Here is a 15,146-nt window from a genome sequence, read left to right on the forward strand (position 1 = left end):
GGCTCCAAAATGGACTTCACTTGCTGAATTCTGCAGGCACACTTGCCTTGATACTAACTTTAGGTATAGTGCTTAGTTTTGCTTGTTTGCGATTCAGGATTTCATTTCAGGTGGCTCTGTTTACAAAATGTCTCTCTGTTGATGACTACTTCTTGGAATTCGATTCAGTACATGAAAACACAAAGCATAGCAGCAGATGAAAAGCCAATATTGTGACCTGGACACTGAACGGTTCCTTACAACTGCTGTTAGAGGCAGTAATATTTAAGAGTGACATATCAAAGAAGGCAAACTTCATGGGGAAACTATTGTTAGCATGTATGTTAATAATTCAGTCACTTTAAAAATTCGCTCAAAGGTAAAAATGGTTCTAACTAACTAATGTAAATTCCTACACTGAAGAAGTTCTAGAAAACCATAAGAATTGCATGCAATAAGATTACATTTTATTGGAACATATTGTATAACATACCAACATCTGTACTTTTATCAGCCTATTTAATCTCACTGGTTAGGGAATCAACTAGAGGCATTATACTATGTGCTCTGTGTCTCTGTAAGGTCAAGGAACTCGGAGATGAAACTACCCTTAATCTCAGCTTCTGTTAAGGGTTAGAAGTATCTATGTAATGTTTTACCTTCTTCCAGTACTTACAAAGACCTGCCCTCACTCCCCCATCCTGCCCCCGTCCGGGTCCATAGACATGCTCGGTGTCCAGCTGCTCTCCTAATACAATCGGAGCTTGTTTGGTGCCACCTATTGACACATATCCATGATGTGTTTCACAATTCAATGATATCTTTTTCATTGTCCAAATCAAAACAAAACTATGTACAATGGCATATCAGGTGGTTTTACCGCTGTATTGTAGAACCTTTGCATTTTATTTTTCTTTTTACTGTTCATCAGTAAGTTCAGAGATGTTGCAATTCTCACTTTACTCACAGTTTAAAAAAAGAAAAACAGTATTGTAATGTCTCGCATCACAACAAAATTCATACATAAATGCACAAAACTGTATCTCCATACCAAAATCCCAAAACTCCAAACGCATTCCTACAGACACCCTCCACCTTACAAAACTGAGTTTTTCCTGCTGCAGATATTTTTTATTTTTGCAGTTCATGACTCACAGCACTACAAGTCGTTTCTGGGCCAGTGGTCACAACAGATGTAATGCAGAGATTCAAATTGACAGAAACTCCCTGCTGATATAACATTTAATTTCTAACTGAATAACACCTGCACTCCTCTACCTTGCTTCCCCTTCTAAGGTTGTTGCTGTTTGAAAATGTTAATTTGGCCAGGTTCAGGATATTAGAAGCTGGTTTCAGCCTTTAAAGCAATACTCAGAAATCTGCAGTGAAGGTGTGAAGTCACAAACTAGATGAACAAGTAACTTCTACTTCCATCAAGAAAACCTTTTGCCAACTCCCAGGTAGAGACATCCGGGCTCCCCACTTCCAGTTACAGGCTACATTTACATATAACTGCCTTAGAGAGGCAGGCTCTTTATTTGCTATGTGTCTTAAGAATCGCTTCAATACAAGTCAAGCTTTTGGTGCTCCCTGGTTCTTGCTGATTGGACAAAGCTCTTTAATTCACTGACATAACCGAAGCATGGGTGAAAAGGCTGACTACACGATATTGGACAAGCTTTGTAATGGGATTACCCAGTAATGCTTTGTAATCTCCATAAAGCAGTTTTTCTTGTTGGTGCACCTGATGCACAAACACGTGTTTAACAGATACAGCCTGGAGTACTATACTGTAGCTCCACAGTATTACAAAGCTAGAGAGCGCCGGGAGTGACAATGGCACAACATTTTGTTGGAGGTGCAGATAGGTTTTTTATACTAAACCTTTCCTCATCTGTTGCACACGATTAAAGTTGATGTTTTCAAGCCGGTTGTAAAATCCAGTGAAAAGATGTTCTTTTGCAAAGCACCACCCGAGTAGAAGGGGTTTGTAGAAGCAAAAAACAGCCTCTCCTTGGCACTTATTTTCATTCTACACTAAATCCTTCCTCTGTTTTCTCCTTAACATTCACAGGTGGGAAGGCAAATGAGCTCTAGCTTATAATAATGTGTTGATTCCCTCAAAGGTCGCCATGTGGATGAATGCCGAAGGGGAAAATTTAGCAAAACATATATAACGGCATATGCAGTAATGATTGACATAACCCACCACCTGGTTTGGGAGAAAACACAGCTTGATTTATGATTTACACACAGGTGCAGAAGGGTGTTGGAATTGCTGAATTCTAAATGACCCATACATCATTTGCCATAGAAGCTAATTAGTTTGGGTTGTGGTGCTTCAAAATAACTATCACTTTTAATAGTTCACTGAATGTTGGCAGAAGGAATGAATTAGAACGGGAGGTTGTTCAGACATGTATTCAGCTTATTAAGAAGACCATTGTTCTAAATGATAAACATATTCCACTGTCCGAACCTTTAAGAGTGATAGTTATTTCTATTTGACCTGCTTTAAGCAGATGATAAGAGCAGCCAGTGATTGTGAATGTTTTTTTTTTACTTTTTTGGCAACCAGGGGAACTTTCAGGAAAAGGATGAGGCTTGCTCTGGGTTATCAGCAGCACAAAGCCCAAGCGTTCAAGAATGGTTGGTGCAAGCTCGGACGACTCGCTCTCTCCAGCAACAGAATAGCTTGCAGCGACAGAAGGTTTGTGTTGTTTTGTGTGCCTCAAGTCCAGACTGCTGGGAGTTTCATTGTTTTTCATTCCAGAGTATTCAGGAATCCAGCACTTGAACAGTGATGTACTGTTTGTATGTTTCATGTTTGCCTCAAATGCTCATGTTTTGTGTTTCGCAGTGTAAGTAGCTGCTCAGTGGTTGTCTGCTAGCAGCCAGTCCTGACTATTTGTTTAGTAGCACTTTATTATTATTATTTTTCATATTTTTGTGAGGCAGGCCTTGGTAAATAACCTTTACATTATTATTGATGATGATGACGATGATGATGATGATAATAATAATACATCTTCTACTTCATACTGTGTGATTACACATTCTTACCATGAATAATTATTTACATATAGTCAGTTGATCATTGCTTTAGTTGCTATTCAATTAAAAGATAGTCATTTATTTCTGCAATTCTTTATCTCCTTATTTAGAATAGAAAATAATGTTGTGGTATGACACTCTTTTTTCATATCTGTGACTCAAAATGTATACTCCTGATCAAATTATTTTCTTCTCTGTGGTCTTTCGTAGGAGTTGGAAAAAGAGCTTGCTGAGCAGAAAAATCTCCTCCGATCAGTAGCAAGTCGTGGAGGGGAAATCCTAACTCAGTACACACAAGTAGACGGGCTGGGTGCAGGGTAGGTTTGCTTCACAGCTTTGATTTTGGTGTTTGGTGGAAAGATAGGTATTTATTTTGAATTGTCTGCATCTTGTTATGTAATAGAGACAGGTAGAAACCTCCCTAAGATCCTAGATCAGGGTGCTCTCACTAGGGCTAACTTAACACCTTGTAGGAAAGTGGAATATAATGTGGTATGGCTGGGTAGCTTTACCATTTAATATTATCACAATACCCCAAAGATGGTTCTTGGATCCATAGTAATAAATCCTTAAAACTGTCCTGGTAGAGTGGCACAGAGCAGTCAGATTTTACAAGAGGAACATTTCAGAGTACAAACATGAACGATAAGTAATTGACACAACTCGAGAGAAATCCGACACCAATTTATAAAAATAGAGCTGAATATCATAGATATAAATGGAGTTATAAATCTTTGAAGCAATATTAAATTAGTGCAGAAAATACATAGACAAAACAACATTGCGGCCAATGGCAAAAACCTCTAGTGACAATCGGTCACTTGCAGGTCGAGTTAAGTGGGGCCCAGGACCAGGCCACAACAGTCAGATCAATTTTACCTAGCCCATGGAGGCTGTCCTTGGTGCTGAACGGGAGCCTCGGTGGTGCTGTTTTTATTTGCAAGAAACAAAATGGAAAAACACAACAGGTACACAGCTGCTGACAGATGATGGTTGCACTGTGTTCTCTGTAGATGCAGCGTCAAGTGTGGGGGTCAGTTACCAGATTGGTGACCAACAAGTATTGACAGCAGTAAGCACAGCAAAAATCTTTTGGAACTTCATTGTGTCCGAGGGAGTAACATAGCAGCCTGAAACTTGGGAGCAGGTGAGACTAAAACTCCCACAATGCACTGGACCACTTAGATTTGGTCAATCCCTCGCAGGGCTCAATGTCCAGTGAATCTTTGGATCAAGCAAGTGTTTTTACCTGTAGTTTGCAGGGGACTAGTGCCACTAGTCCAGGGGAGACTGAGGGTGCTTCTGGCTTCCACAAGGGTCCCTCTCTTCGGGAGTTTTGAGTTTTAGCCGAGGAGTAGGGTTGTTCACTCAGTTCCAAGCTTGTTGCCTCAGGGAAAAAGAATTCCTCTTTTGTTTTGTGCTGTGGGCAAAGCACTGTTGTGGGTGACACGGGTCTCCTATTGGTTCTTCTTTGAAGTAAGTTGTTCAGATCTGAGGTTCTGGTGTCAAGGTAGTCACTTAAATCCTAGATTTAGGAGAGTTACGGGTGTGGGAGCTAGTAGCCAATGGGCGGCTAGTCACTGCAGCTAATCCTCCCCTGAAGTGACCACATCCAGTGGTGTAGGTCACCTCTTCTACCCAGAACCCATTATTTCTGCCCTCCTACAGATGGCAGAATTTGATTGTAGGTGTACAGACTAGGCTGCTCACCCTAGACGCTTGGCTAGCCTTCCTGGGGGCATACACCTACGACATAGCTAATTACCTGGTACCAGTTTCAGGGTATCAATCGTCATCAGCCAGGCTAGCCTGAATATGGTGGCATAGCGAGCACAGGACCCACTTCTGGGCATACCCTTCCCACTTAGGGCGGAAAATGCAAAAAGAACAGATGATGGACGGAATGCTGAACAAATCAAACATTCACAGATCTGGGTTAAACCCATTGTTTGTTTGCTCACCATGCCATTCCAGTTTGGACACAGCCCTATGCAGGTCAGTCTTGACCCTGCTCTCCATGGAAATAGTCTGGCCCGAACTGCCAGGCCAGGTCCTTCCTGGACCAGAACTAAGCATACTAGGACCAGTTTTGGACTGTCACTCCTCATCAGCCAGGCTAGCTTGAATCTGGTGGCATAGCGAGGATGGGACCCAAAGCCAGTGCATTGACTGTGCCAGACATGGTGAGGGCACAGTCAGGTTTGAGCAGTTTGCACTGCTCCTGCAGTCTGCAATGGCAGGCCTGTTATTAGTAATTTGCTTGGGTCACCCAGGGGAGCACCAAACCATGCTGCATCTCTATGGACCCCTTACCACCTATGCCCTTGGTACCCCTGGTACCATATACTAGGGACTTATAAGGGGGTAAAGTCTTTGCCAATTTGGGATTACAAAATCGAACATAACAGTTTTAGGAGAGAACACATGCACTGTGGTCTGGTCAGCAGACTCCAGTGCACTATCAGAGTCATAACCATCAACATTTGGAGCAAAAAGTGTGTGTGTGGGGGGCATGTGTGTGTGGGTGGGGCATACAAAAGGGCACTTTCTCACACCCCTTCTGAAAGGTTAACTGGTTAACAAGTAAATCCCTACCATGATTGAGTCTATCCAAGGCAATATGTTGGAAAAGAAAGCCAAACTCTTGAGTCATGAAAGCAGTACATGTATTACTAGGTTGTTAGTTCACTTGAACAAAACCTGACGGCAGCCTGCATGCTGATGCCAAAGAAAAACAGCTCCCCAAAATTCTGCAAATTTGCTGGACGTCATGGTCACAAAAGCATTCCTTTGTACCAGAAATCATTTCACTCAGTATATTAGGAAGTCTGATATTAAGGCTCCTGTATAATGTATAATGTAAACTCTTCAAAATATGTACCAAGCCACACTGCATAGACTTTAATTTTACACCTTAATGGAGTCTTATTGACTGTTTAACAATACATTTTCATCTCAAAGATCAAAAACATGTTCTCAAAAACTGACACAACATGAACATAAGCAACATAAGCTTCTTTGGGATAGCTACCACTGTTACAAAACTATGAGAAGCCTGTATTCAGTGAACAAGATGTAGTAAAAAATATCAAACTTCTGACCTGCCTACCACCACAGTTGCTCCCTTTCTGGCAGAGATTGTATTATTTATTGCTTTTTGTTGCAGAGTTTCTGCCCCAACTTTAAACACATTGATTAACTCCCTCATTAGGTAAACCAGTCACAATTCTGACTAAATAGCCATCTACTGCCTGTTTCAGATTGCACATCATGGTGACAGAGCATTTGTTATGATAATTTGGCTTAGAATTTTTGATTGCATTTATCGTCTTATGCCCTTAAACATGATTGACCAAAGTGTGCTCCGAGCTACGGTCTTTATTGTTGACAGGTCTCCATGGCCTTTAGATTAAGGCCTTTAGATTTTTGCTGATGGGCAGTCGCTGGAGGCTGTGGCCCCCTGGGGTTGGTTTGCCCTCTGCAAGTTGCAGATGGGAAGGTTGAGGCCGAGGCCTCCTTTGGAGGGATGGGGAGGAGAATGCTGCTTGTTGGCCTGTTGGGTGTGGGCCGGAGTTGTTAGGGTTCACTGCCTGAGGGGTGGGGGGGGGGGGGGGAGTTTAAGGCGTTCTTGTTGATGTTTGTTGTTGAGTTTTGGGGTATGGAATTGCTCTACTATGCCAGGAGTTTTTACTACGTGTTCAGATGTAAATGGATTTGGGAAGGGCTGAGAGATCGTATGCAGATTGGTTCAAGAGAGAATTTGATACCTAATACTGGAGTGAACCTAAATGGAAGTTCCTAGCATGGAACATTCACAGCTTGGGTCAGATGAACAAGCGACATAGCAAATATTCATATTTCAGATGATATGGGGTCTGTGTGGCCTTTCAATAGGAGATGCATGCATGGGGCAGTTGTATTAGACATCTGAGGTGGAGGGGACAAGTATTTGCAACCTCCTATTTAACTTTACATGGGGCCTTGATATGGGTGGCATTTGGGACTCCTTTCTGTGCTAGAGGGGTAAAAGTGGACCAACAGGTAAGTTATGTGTTTGTATTTGGGACCCTGGATACCAAGAAGATCTGTTTGTGAATACATATGCAGCCAACGTAGATGATGCTGGTTTGTATGGGGAAGTGACAAGAGCAGCTGCATATTGCTTAGATTCAGAGGTTATGTTCGTTGGGGATCTAAATTGTGTGCTGGACGGCTTCGTAGATTTCTCTTCAACAAAAAACAGACACTAACCCTGCCATGACAGGTGCTGTACAGTAGGTCATGGGAGGACTGGGGTTGTAGAATGTCTGCAGGGCATGTCACCCCCAGAAAAGTATCTATTCTTGTTACAATCCAGTGACAGGGACCCATAGTGGATTGGAAAAGTTTCAGCGCTCCGTCCATCATCTCCTTGTGTTTGCTTGGTTCGCCCTAAGTTGGCAGGGTATGCACAGACGTGGGTCCCTTGCTCACTTTGCCACTGGATTCAAGCTAGCCTCGCTGATGAAGGGTGTTACCGAGAAACCGGTCCCAGGCAGCTTGTTTCCGGTTCAGGAAAGACCTGGCTTGGCAGTTCGGGCTGGACTGTTCCCATGGGGCACAGGGTCAAGACTGATTTGCATATAGCTGGGTCTGAACTGAGGTGGCGAAGTGAGCTAAAGAATGATGATGGATTCAATCCAGATCTGTGAATGGGGGTGAGTGTCTGAAAAGGTTTCAGCGCTCCGTCCATCATCTCCTTGTGTTTCCACAGTATCAGACCACTCCCCCCTGTTGATCACCTACAGCATGGGAAGGAAGGCCCCCAGGGTCTCGCTTTGGAAAATGAGGGCGGAGGCACTGTCAGACCCAGTTTTCACTCACTGTTACTGGAGTCCTGGACCATTATTTTGAGGAGAATTTGAACAGTAAGGCGTGCAGGGCAACAGAATGGGATGCCAGGATGGTGGTCCTGTGGGCCGGGTCGGAGTATGAAGTGGTGTATGGTGTTAAGCAACAGCTCCTGCAGCTAGTAAATATCCTGGGGAAATGTTTGGGTATCCTGGAAGGATGCTTGGCTGTGCAGATGAAGCAGTTGATTGCATGGAAGGAGTATAAGAGGGAATTATTCGAGACATGGGACCGCCTGGATACATTTATCTGAAAGAGACACGTTAGTGATAGATTCCTTACCTTAGACTATTCCCAGGCGTCAGACTGGATCTGGAAAGTGTTCGTCAGCAGTACCCCTGCACGTCGGCAGGCACCGTCATACAGCTCTGCGTACGTCGCTGGCGTCGTATCCGCCGAGATGACGTCATCAGAGCTACTTAGATGCCCCCACGCGCGCACTGTCAGTTTTTTCTTTTTCTGCGCAGCAGCGCAAATCCGAGAGAGAGCGGTACCCCTAGTTAAACAAGTTTTAACTTGGTTTCTGACAACTTGTTTTGTCAAGTACTTGACTCCTGGTGCAGTAGGGATGCCCGGGTTTAAGTCCTGTAGGGCCTGCCGCCAAAACATGTCGGTAGCGGACCCGCATGACGTGTGTCTCTTCTGCTTGGGGCACGCCCATGACCCAGAGGCGTGCCCCGATTGTCAGGCCATGGCGGCGAAAGCTTTGCGGGAGCTTTCCCGCAAGTTGTTGGTGGTCCGGCAATCGGTTCTGTGCTGATCGAGGTCCCGATCCTGTGGGAGGTCGAGGGACTGGTCGCGGAGCCATCAGCTTCGCTCGTCGGAATCGGGGACAGGTAAGTCTAGGCGCCATAAAAAGTCGAAGAAGCGACATCACTCTTCCTCTACCCCTCACCGGTCGCGGGGTCGCGGTGGAGGGGGAGGGCGGTCACTCCCCCGCGGCTCCATTGGAGCCTCCGTTGTTGCCTGTGACCTACCCACCCTTTCCACGCGACTTTGGATGAGGTGCAGGCCTTCATGTCGGGCTTGCGCCATTTGTTTGCCCCACTGGGTTCCTCCGGAGCGCCTTCGGGCCCCACGGATCCGTCGGAAGGGTTTGCCTCCGTGCCGCTGCCTTTGGCCTCAGCTACGCCGGCACCGTACCCTGCGGCGCCACCGGCTCCGGCCTCGGTGCCGGCCCTGTATCCGGCCTCGGTGCCCGCGCCGGGAGCGGCGCCGCCGCTGATGCCGGACGGCGCCGAACCGGGACTAATATCTTACCCTCCTATTCCATTGCTTGGAGGTGAGTTTATCCCATTTCCCAGAGCACCTCGTCCTTACCGGTCTCTTCAACAACCGATGGACGAAGGGGAGTACTGGGAGGGGTCTGAGGACCCTCTTGCAGCTCAATGCGAGGATGAGCCTGAATGGGAAGGTGATGTGGAGGGTCCAATAGATCTGGATTTCTCTCCACACCCTGATACTCTGTGCCCTTCTTCCGTGGCCACGGAGGAGGTTGGGACTTTTTCAGTGGTATTGCGTAGGGCGGCTGAGGCTCTTAACCTCGAGCTCCCTTCTGTACCTATCAGGACCAATCTCCTGACTGAGGTGCTGCAGCCGCTGTCCTCCTCTGCAGAGCCGTTACTGCCCTTCAATGAAGTGCTTACTGATATCCTGTTGAGCACCTGGAACAAACCTAACACAGGAGTTCCTGTAGAGAAGGGTATGGCATGCCGCCATCGCCCGGCATCGGGCGATCCCAGCTTTCTAACACAACACCCGACACCTGAGAGTCTGGTTGTCCAGGCTTCTGCCTCGCCGAGTGTGTTCCCTTCTGCTCCTCTGGACAAGGAATCTAGGCCCTGGAGCAATTTGGGAAATAGATTTTCACATCTGCCAGCTCTGGGTTGCGGGCGGTGAATACTGCGTGCCTGCTAGGCCGCTATTCCCCTTCTGTTTGGGACACTGTGGCAAAGGTGCTGCCTCAGTGCCCTGTGGAAGCACGGGCGGTTCTCTCCCAAGTCATTACCGAAGGGAGAGAGGCTGCAAAATGTACTATTCGTTGTTGGCTTGACATGGCCGATTCTCTCGGTAGGGCACTTTCCACCACAGTGGCGCTTGCTGTTATGCTTGGATCCGAACTACTGGCTTCTCTGGTGATGTCCAGAACACCTTGTTGGACATGCCGTTTGTTGGAACACGCCTCTTTGGTGATAAGGCTGATAGCACCCTGGAACGCTTTAAGGACTCTAGGGCTACGGCCCAGTCCTTGGGTCTCGCCACCACGCGTACTCCCTCGGGGTCCGCTTTTCGGTCCTTTGGAGGTCAGGGTCGGGGCACCCAGGCGCATTCCTTTCAGACCTGCAAGCCTGCACAGCCACAGTCTCAGCGCAGCCATGGACGTGGGACCCGCCGTGGTGGGTCCCGAGGACAGCGGGCGGGTGAATCCACCACATTCCCTGCCGCCGCCGCCTCTAAACCTTCCTAGTCCAGTGTTTCAGGCCCACCTGATGCCAGTGGGTGGCAGGATTCGCCATCACCTTCCACACTGGTGCTCCATAACCTCGGACATGTGGGTTCAGCAAATAGCCCGAAGGGGCTACTCCCTCCCCTTCGAGTCTACCCCTCCAGCCATGCCACCCCAGTACCACCGCATGTCGGGGGATCACTTGTCACTTCTCCAGCAGGAAGTTGCGGCTCTCTTGGCCAAGGGGGCCATCGAGCGCGTTCCGATGCCAGAAGTAGGTCGTGGTTGTTATTCCCACTACTTCGTGGTTCCAAAGAAGGACAAGGGCCTGCAGCTTATCTTAGACCTCCGGAACATCAACCGCTTCCTCCGGAAGGAGAAGTTCAAGATGCTCATGCTTGCTCAGGTCTTGACTGCCCTAGACTCGCAAGACTGGATGGTAGCGTTGGACTTGCAGGATGCTTATTTTCATATCCTCATCCTGCCGGCCCACCGGCGCTACCTATGGTTCACGGTAGGCCACGAGCATTTTCAGTTAACCGTGCTCCCTTTCGGCCTTACCAGCGCCCCTCGGGTGTTCATGAAAGTGATGGCGCTGGTCGCAGCTCATCTGCGCAGATCAGGGGTTTCAGTCTTCCCTATCTCGATGACTGGCTGTAGAAGGTGGGCTCGCCCCAGGCAGTCATCTCCCACCTCTAGACTACGGCCGACCTCATGCAATTGCTGGTGTTTTCCATCAACGTGCCGAAGTCGCACCTGATTCCTCTTCATCGGAGCGGTTCTGGATACGGCGCAGTTTCGGGTTTATCCTCCCGAACAGCGAGTCCGTGACATTCAGGCTATGATTCCGATCTTTCGGTCCTGGTACTGGGTTTCGGTCAGGAAGACCCTGAGGCTGCTGGGCCTCATGGCCTCCTGCATCCTGCTAATCGATCTTGCCAGATGGCATATGCAGGCTCTGCAGTGGGACCTGAAGTTCCAGTGGATGCAGCATCGGGGGAACCTTTCCGACTACGTCCAGATCTCGGAGGGCACTTCACAGGACTTGCAGTGGTGGCTCACGAACCCGCGGTAGATCCCTTCCCCAACCGGAGCACACAGTAGTGACGGACTCATCCCTCCTGGGATGGGGCGGCCATATGGGAGAGGCGCAGATCAGAGGCCTCTGGTCTCCGGCGGAGTCCAAGCTCCAAATCAATCTTTTGGAGCTCAGGGCGATCCTACTTGCACTCAAAGCATTCCTTCCCTCTGTCAAGGGAAGAGTTGTGCAGGTGTTCACAGACAACACCACCGCCATATGGTACTGCAACAAACAAGGCGGGTGGGGTTGTGGACCCTATGTCAGGAGGCTCTACGTCTCTGGACGTGGCTGGAACGTCATGGCATTTCCTTGGTGGTTCAACACCTGGCAGGTACCCTGAACGCTAGGGCGGACAAACTCAGCCGCAGGTGCATGTTGGATCACGAATGGCGTCTTCACTCTCTCAGCAGTGGGGAGGTCCTTGGTTAGATCTATTCGCCACCGAAGAGAATGCACAATGTCAGTAGTTCTGCGCGTTGGAGTTTCCAAGGCGGCACTCGCTAGGCGATGCTTTTCGTCGTGAGTGGAGTTGCGGTCTGTTGTATGCTTTTCCACCTATTCCACCTCTGGCCAGAGTGCTGAAGAAGATCATGCGCGACCGGGCCCAAGTCTTTCTTGTGGCAGCGGACTGGGCTGGAAGAGTTTGGTATCCCAAGCTACTCAGTATGAGCGTGGATCCCCCGATCCGACTGCCTCTTTGGGAGGACCTCCTGTCGCAGCAACAGGGGACAGTCCTCCACCCGAACCTGTCCAGCCTCCACCTCTTTGCGTGGAGATTGAGCGGCGACAGCTGATTCCATTTGACTTGCCTCCCGAAGTCTGTAATGTGATTCTGGCAGCCAGGCGTCCCTTCACTAAAATGGTATACGCCTGTCTGTGGAAAACATTTGTGGCATGGTGCACAGCCAAATCTGTTGATCCTCTTGCTGCCCCTCTTTCTGAGGTCCTATTGTTCCTTCTTTCTTTGGCCCAGCAGGGCTCTGCTCTGGGCACTATCAAGGGCTACCTGTCTGCTCTTTCGGCCTTTCTTAGGCTGCCTGATCAGCCCTCTCTTTTCAAGTCCCCAGTTGTCAATAGATTTCTCAAAGGCATTTCTCCTATTCCTTTTGTGATGCCTCAATGGGACTTGAACCTGGTTCTCACATACTTGATGTGCGATCCCTTTGAGCCTCTTCATAACTGCCCTTTGCGGTTATTAACTTTGAAAACTGTCTTCCTGGTGGCCATCACCTCCGCTCGGCGGGTGAGCGAGCCCCAGGCTCTTTCCTGCAAACCTCCTTTCCTGGCGATTCATCCATACAAGGTTGTGCTTCGACCACGTCCCGTAGTGTCTGCCTTTCATCTCGGGTAAACTGTCACTCTGCCCACTTTCCTTCCGCCTCAGCACCCTTCAAGAGAAGAGGAGAGGCTCCACCGTCTGGACCCAAAACGTGCGCTTTCATTCTATCTCAACCGCACACAACAGTTCTGGGTGGATGACCATCTCTTTGGTGGCTACGTGGGCGCCAAGAAAGGCCGGGCGGTGCACAAGCGAACTATCTCCAGATGGGTTGTCCTGTGCATTAAAGCCTGTTACTCTCTGGCTAAAAAAGAACCTCCGATTGGGCTGCGCGCCCATTCTACCAGGGCAACAGCAGCTACTACAGCATTGGGACGGGGTGTCCACCTGCAAGACATCTGTCAGGCGGCCACTTGGGCCTTCTTTGCATTCTTTCACTAAGCATTATTGCCTTGACAGTCCGGTCTGGAGAGACGGCTTCTTTGGTTTTTCAGTTCTCCGTGACTTTCTGGTGTAATCTCTCTTCGCAGACCCACCACAGGGGTTGGTACTGCTTGGGTATGTATTCTAAGGTAAGGAATCTATCACTAACGTGTCTCTTTCAGATGCACAAGTTACTTACTTGTGTAACGATATATCTGTAAGAGACATTAGTTAGTGATAGATTCCTTTCCGCCCGCCCATCCTCCCCGTTCTGCGAACTGTTCTCTAGTGTTCAGGTCATCCCTTTAGGACCCTAGTTCTATTGCACCAGTAGTCGGTGTCTGGCATGGCTCTGTGCTCCAGGCACGGAAAAGTTGTGTACAGAACTGACGTCAGCGCGCGTGGGCGCGTCTAAGTAGCTCCGATGACGTAATCTCGGCGGATACGACACCAGCGACGTACGCGGAGCCGTATGACGATACCTGCCGACTCGCAGGGGTACTGCTGACGAAAACTTTCCGGATCCAGTCTGACGCCTGGGGATAATCTAAGGTAAGGAATCTATCACTAACTAATGTCTCTTACAGATATATTGTTACACAAGTAAGTAACTTGTGCGTTCATACCTACTATAAGCAGAGGCTCCATGCGGAGGGAGACAAGTGGGTAGGATGCTTGCCACCCTCCTAAAAAATGAGGTCCAGAGTGTTGCCATTCCGATGGTGAAGGATGCTCAGGGGAATGAGGTTTATATACAGCAGGACATCACAGAGGTGTTCGCAACACATTTGCAGAAGGTGTATGCTGCTCCCGTGTGACCCCCACTGGAGAGGGGAAGCTTACTTGATAGTCTTGGTGATGGCCCAACTCTCCGATGAATGTCGGGAACAGTTAGACATTCCCATCACCAAAGAAGACATTTTAGTGACGATCCGAGACTTAAAGGCTGCCAAAGCCCCAGGATCTGATGACCTTCTAGCTGTGCTTTATCAAAGAAAGGTAGGGTTACTTGCAGATCGTTTATTAGCTGATTACAATGAAGCATATGACTGTGGCTTGTTGTCGAAATCAATGAGGCAGGCACTTATAGTAATGTTGCCTTAACCTGATGAGGATATTAAAAAGGTTTCATCCTATCGCCCGGTCTCGATGCTAAATGTTGATGTAAAGATCCTTAGTAAGATTCAACATTGATTCATGATGATCAATGCGGCTTGGTTCGAGGCATGTGGGCTGCTGAATTCATATCTGTGCATAGATCGCCGCCTAGTGTTGGGTCCGGATGTTTGCACGTTGTTGTCCTGGAAGAGTCTTCGAAGTATCCTGAGATAGGTGACTCCTCCCCTGGACTACAGTGCGCATGGGCATCCTCTCCATCCTCAGATTGTTTTTTCCCGCCATTGGGTTCGGATGTGCTTATCTTGACTCAAGTTAGGAAAATCTAGTTTCAGGCCAAAAGGCCTTTAGTTTTCAACGGTACTGTTCCCGATCGGTATCGACAGTTTACAGGCTAGTTTAGCGATTTTAACAACTTGTCGGATCCATTAAATCCGACCATCGACCGAACTTCGACGATGGAATCAAGGACCCCATTCAAGCGGTGTCCTGTTTGCCACGCCAAATACCCCCATATCGATGTCCACCCGGTGTGTAACAAATGCCTCTCACCGGATCATGACGAATCGAAATGCATGGCCTGTGCCCGATTCCGATCCAAGAAGACCCTACGGAATCGAAGAGCCGCGAGACTTGAAGCGCAGCAAGCGGCACCGGCCCCGACCAACATCTTCAGCACCGAGGACGAAGATGCCGAAAGCGTGGAAAATATACCCTCCAGCCCTACTTCCGAACACGGTTCCCGATCGGAAGATGTCCATGAAGAGCTTTTTCACAGGGAAGAAGCCGACGATGAGGTAGGAGACTACGATGAGGCCTTAGGGGCCGAAGAAGGTAGCTCCGGCGAGGAGCAAGGCCTACCCGTCCAACTGGAGGAT

General features: G+C 48.3%; 1 protein-coding gene across 1 annotated transcript in view; it reads left to right on the forward strand.

Moving 5' to 3' along the window:
- Positions 1–15,146, forward strand: part of SYNE1 (spectrin repeat containing nuclear envelope protein 1) — a 1,959,630-nt gene that overhangs the window by 1,375,551 nt on the left and 568,933 nt on the right. Inside the window, exons 98-99 of the mRNA XM_085611789.1 lie at positions 2,558–2,689; positions 3,244–3,350. Coding sequence (XP_085467915.1) covers positions 2,558–2,689; positions 3,244–3,350 — 239 coding nt within the window. The remainder of the gene's footprint in view (positions 1–2,557; positions 2,690–3,243; positions 3,351–15,146) is intronic.

The sequence above is a fragment of the Triturus cristatus genome, chromosome 6 (assembly GCF_964204655.1).
Source record: "Triturus cristatus chromosome 6, aTriCri1.1, whole genome shotgun sequence".
Lineage (NCBI taxonomy): Eukaryota > Metazoa > Chordata > Amphibia > Caudata > Salamandridae > Triturus > Triturus cristatus.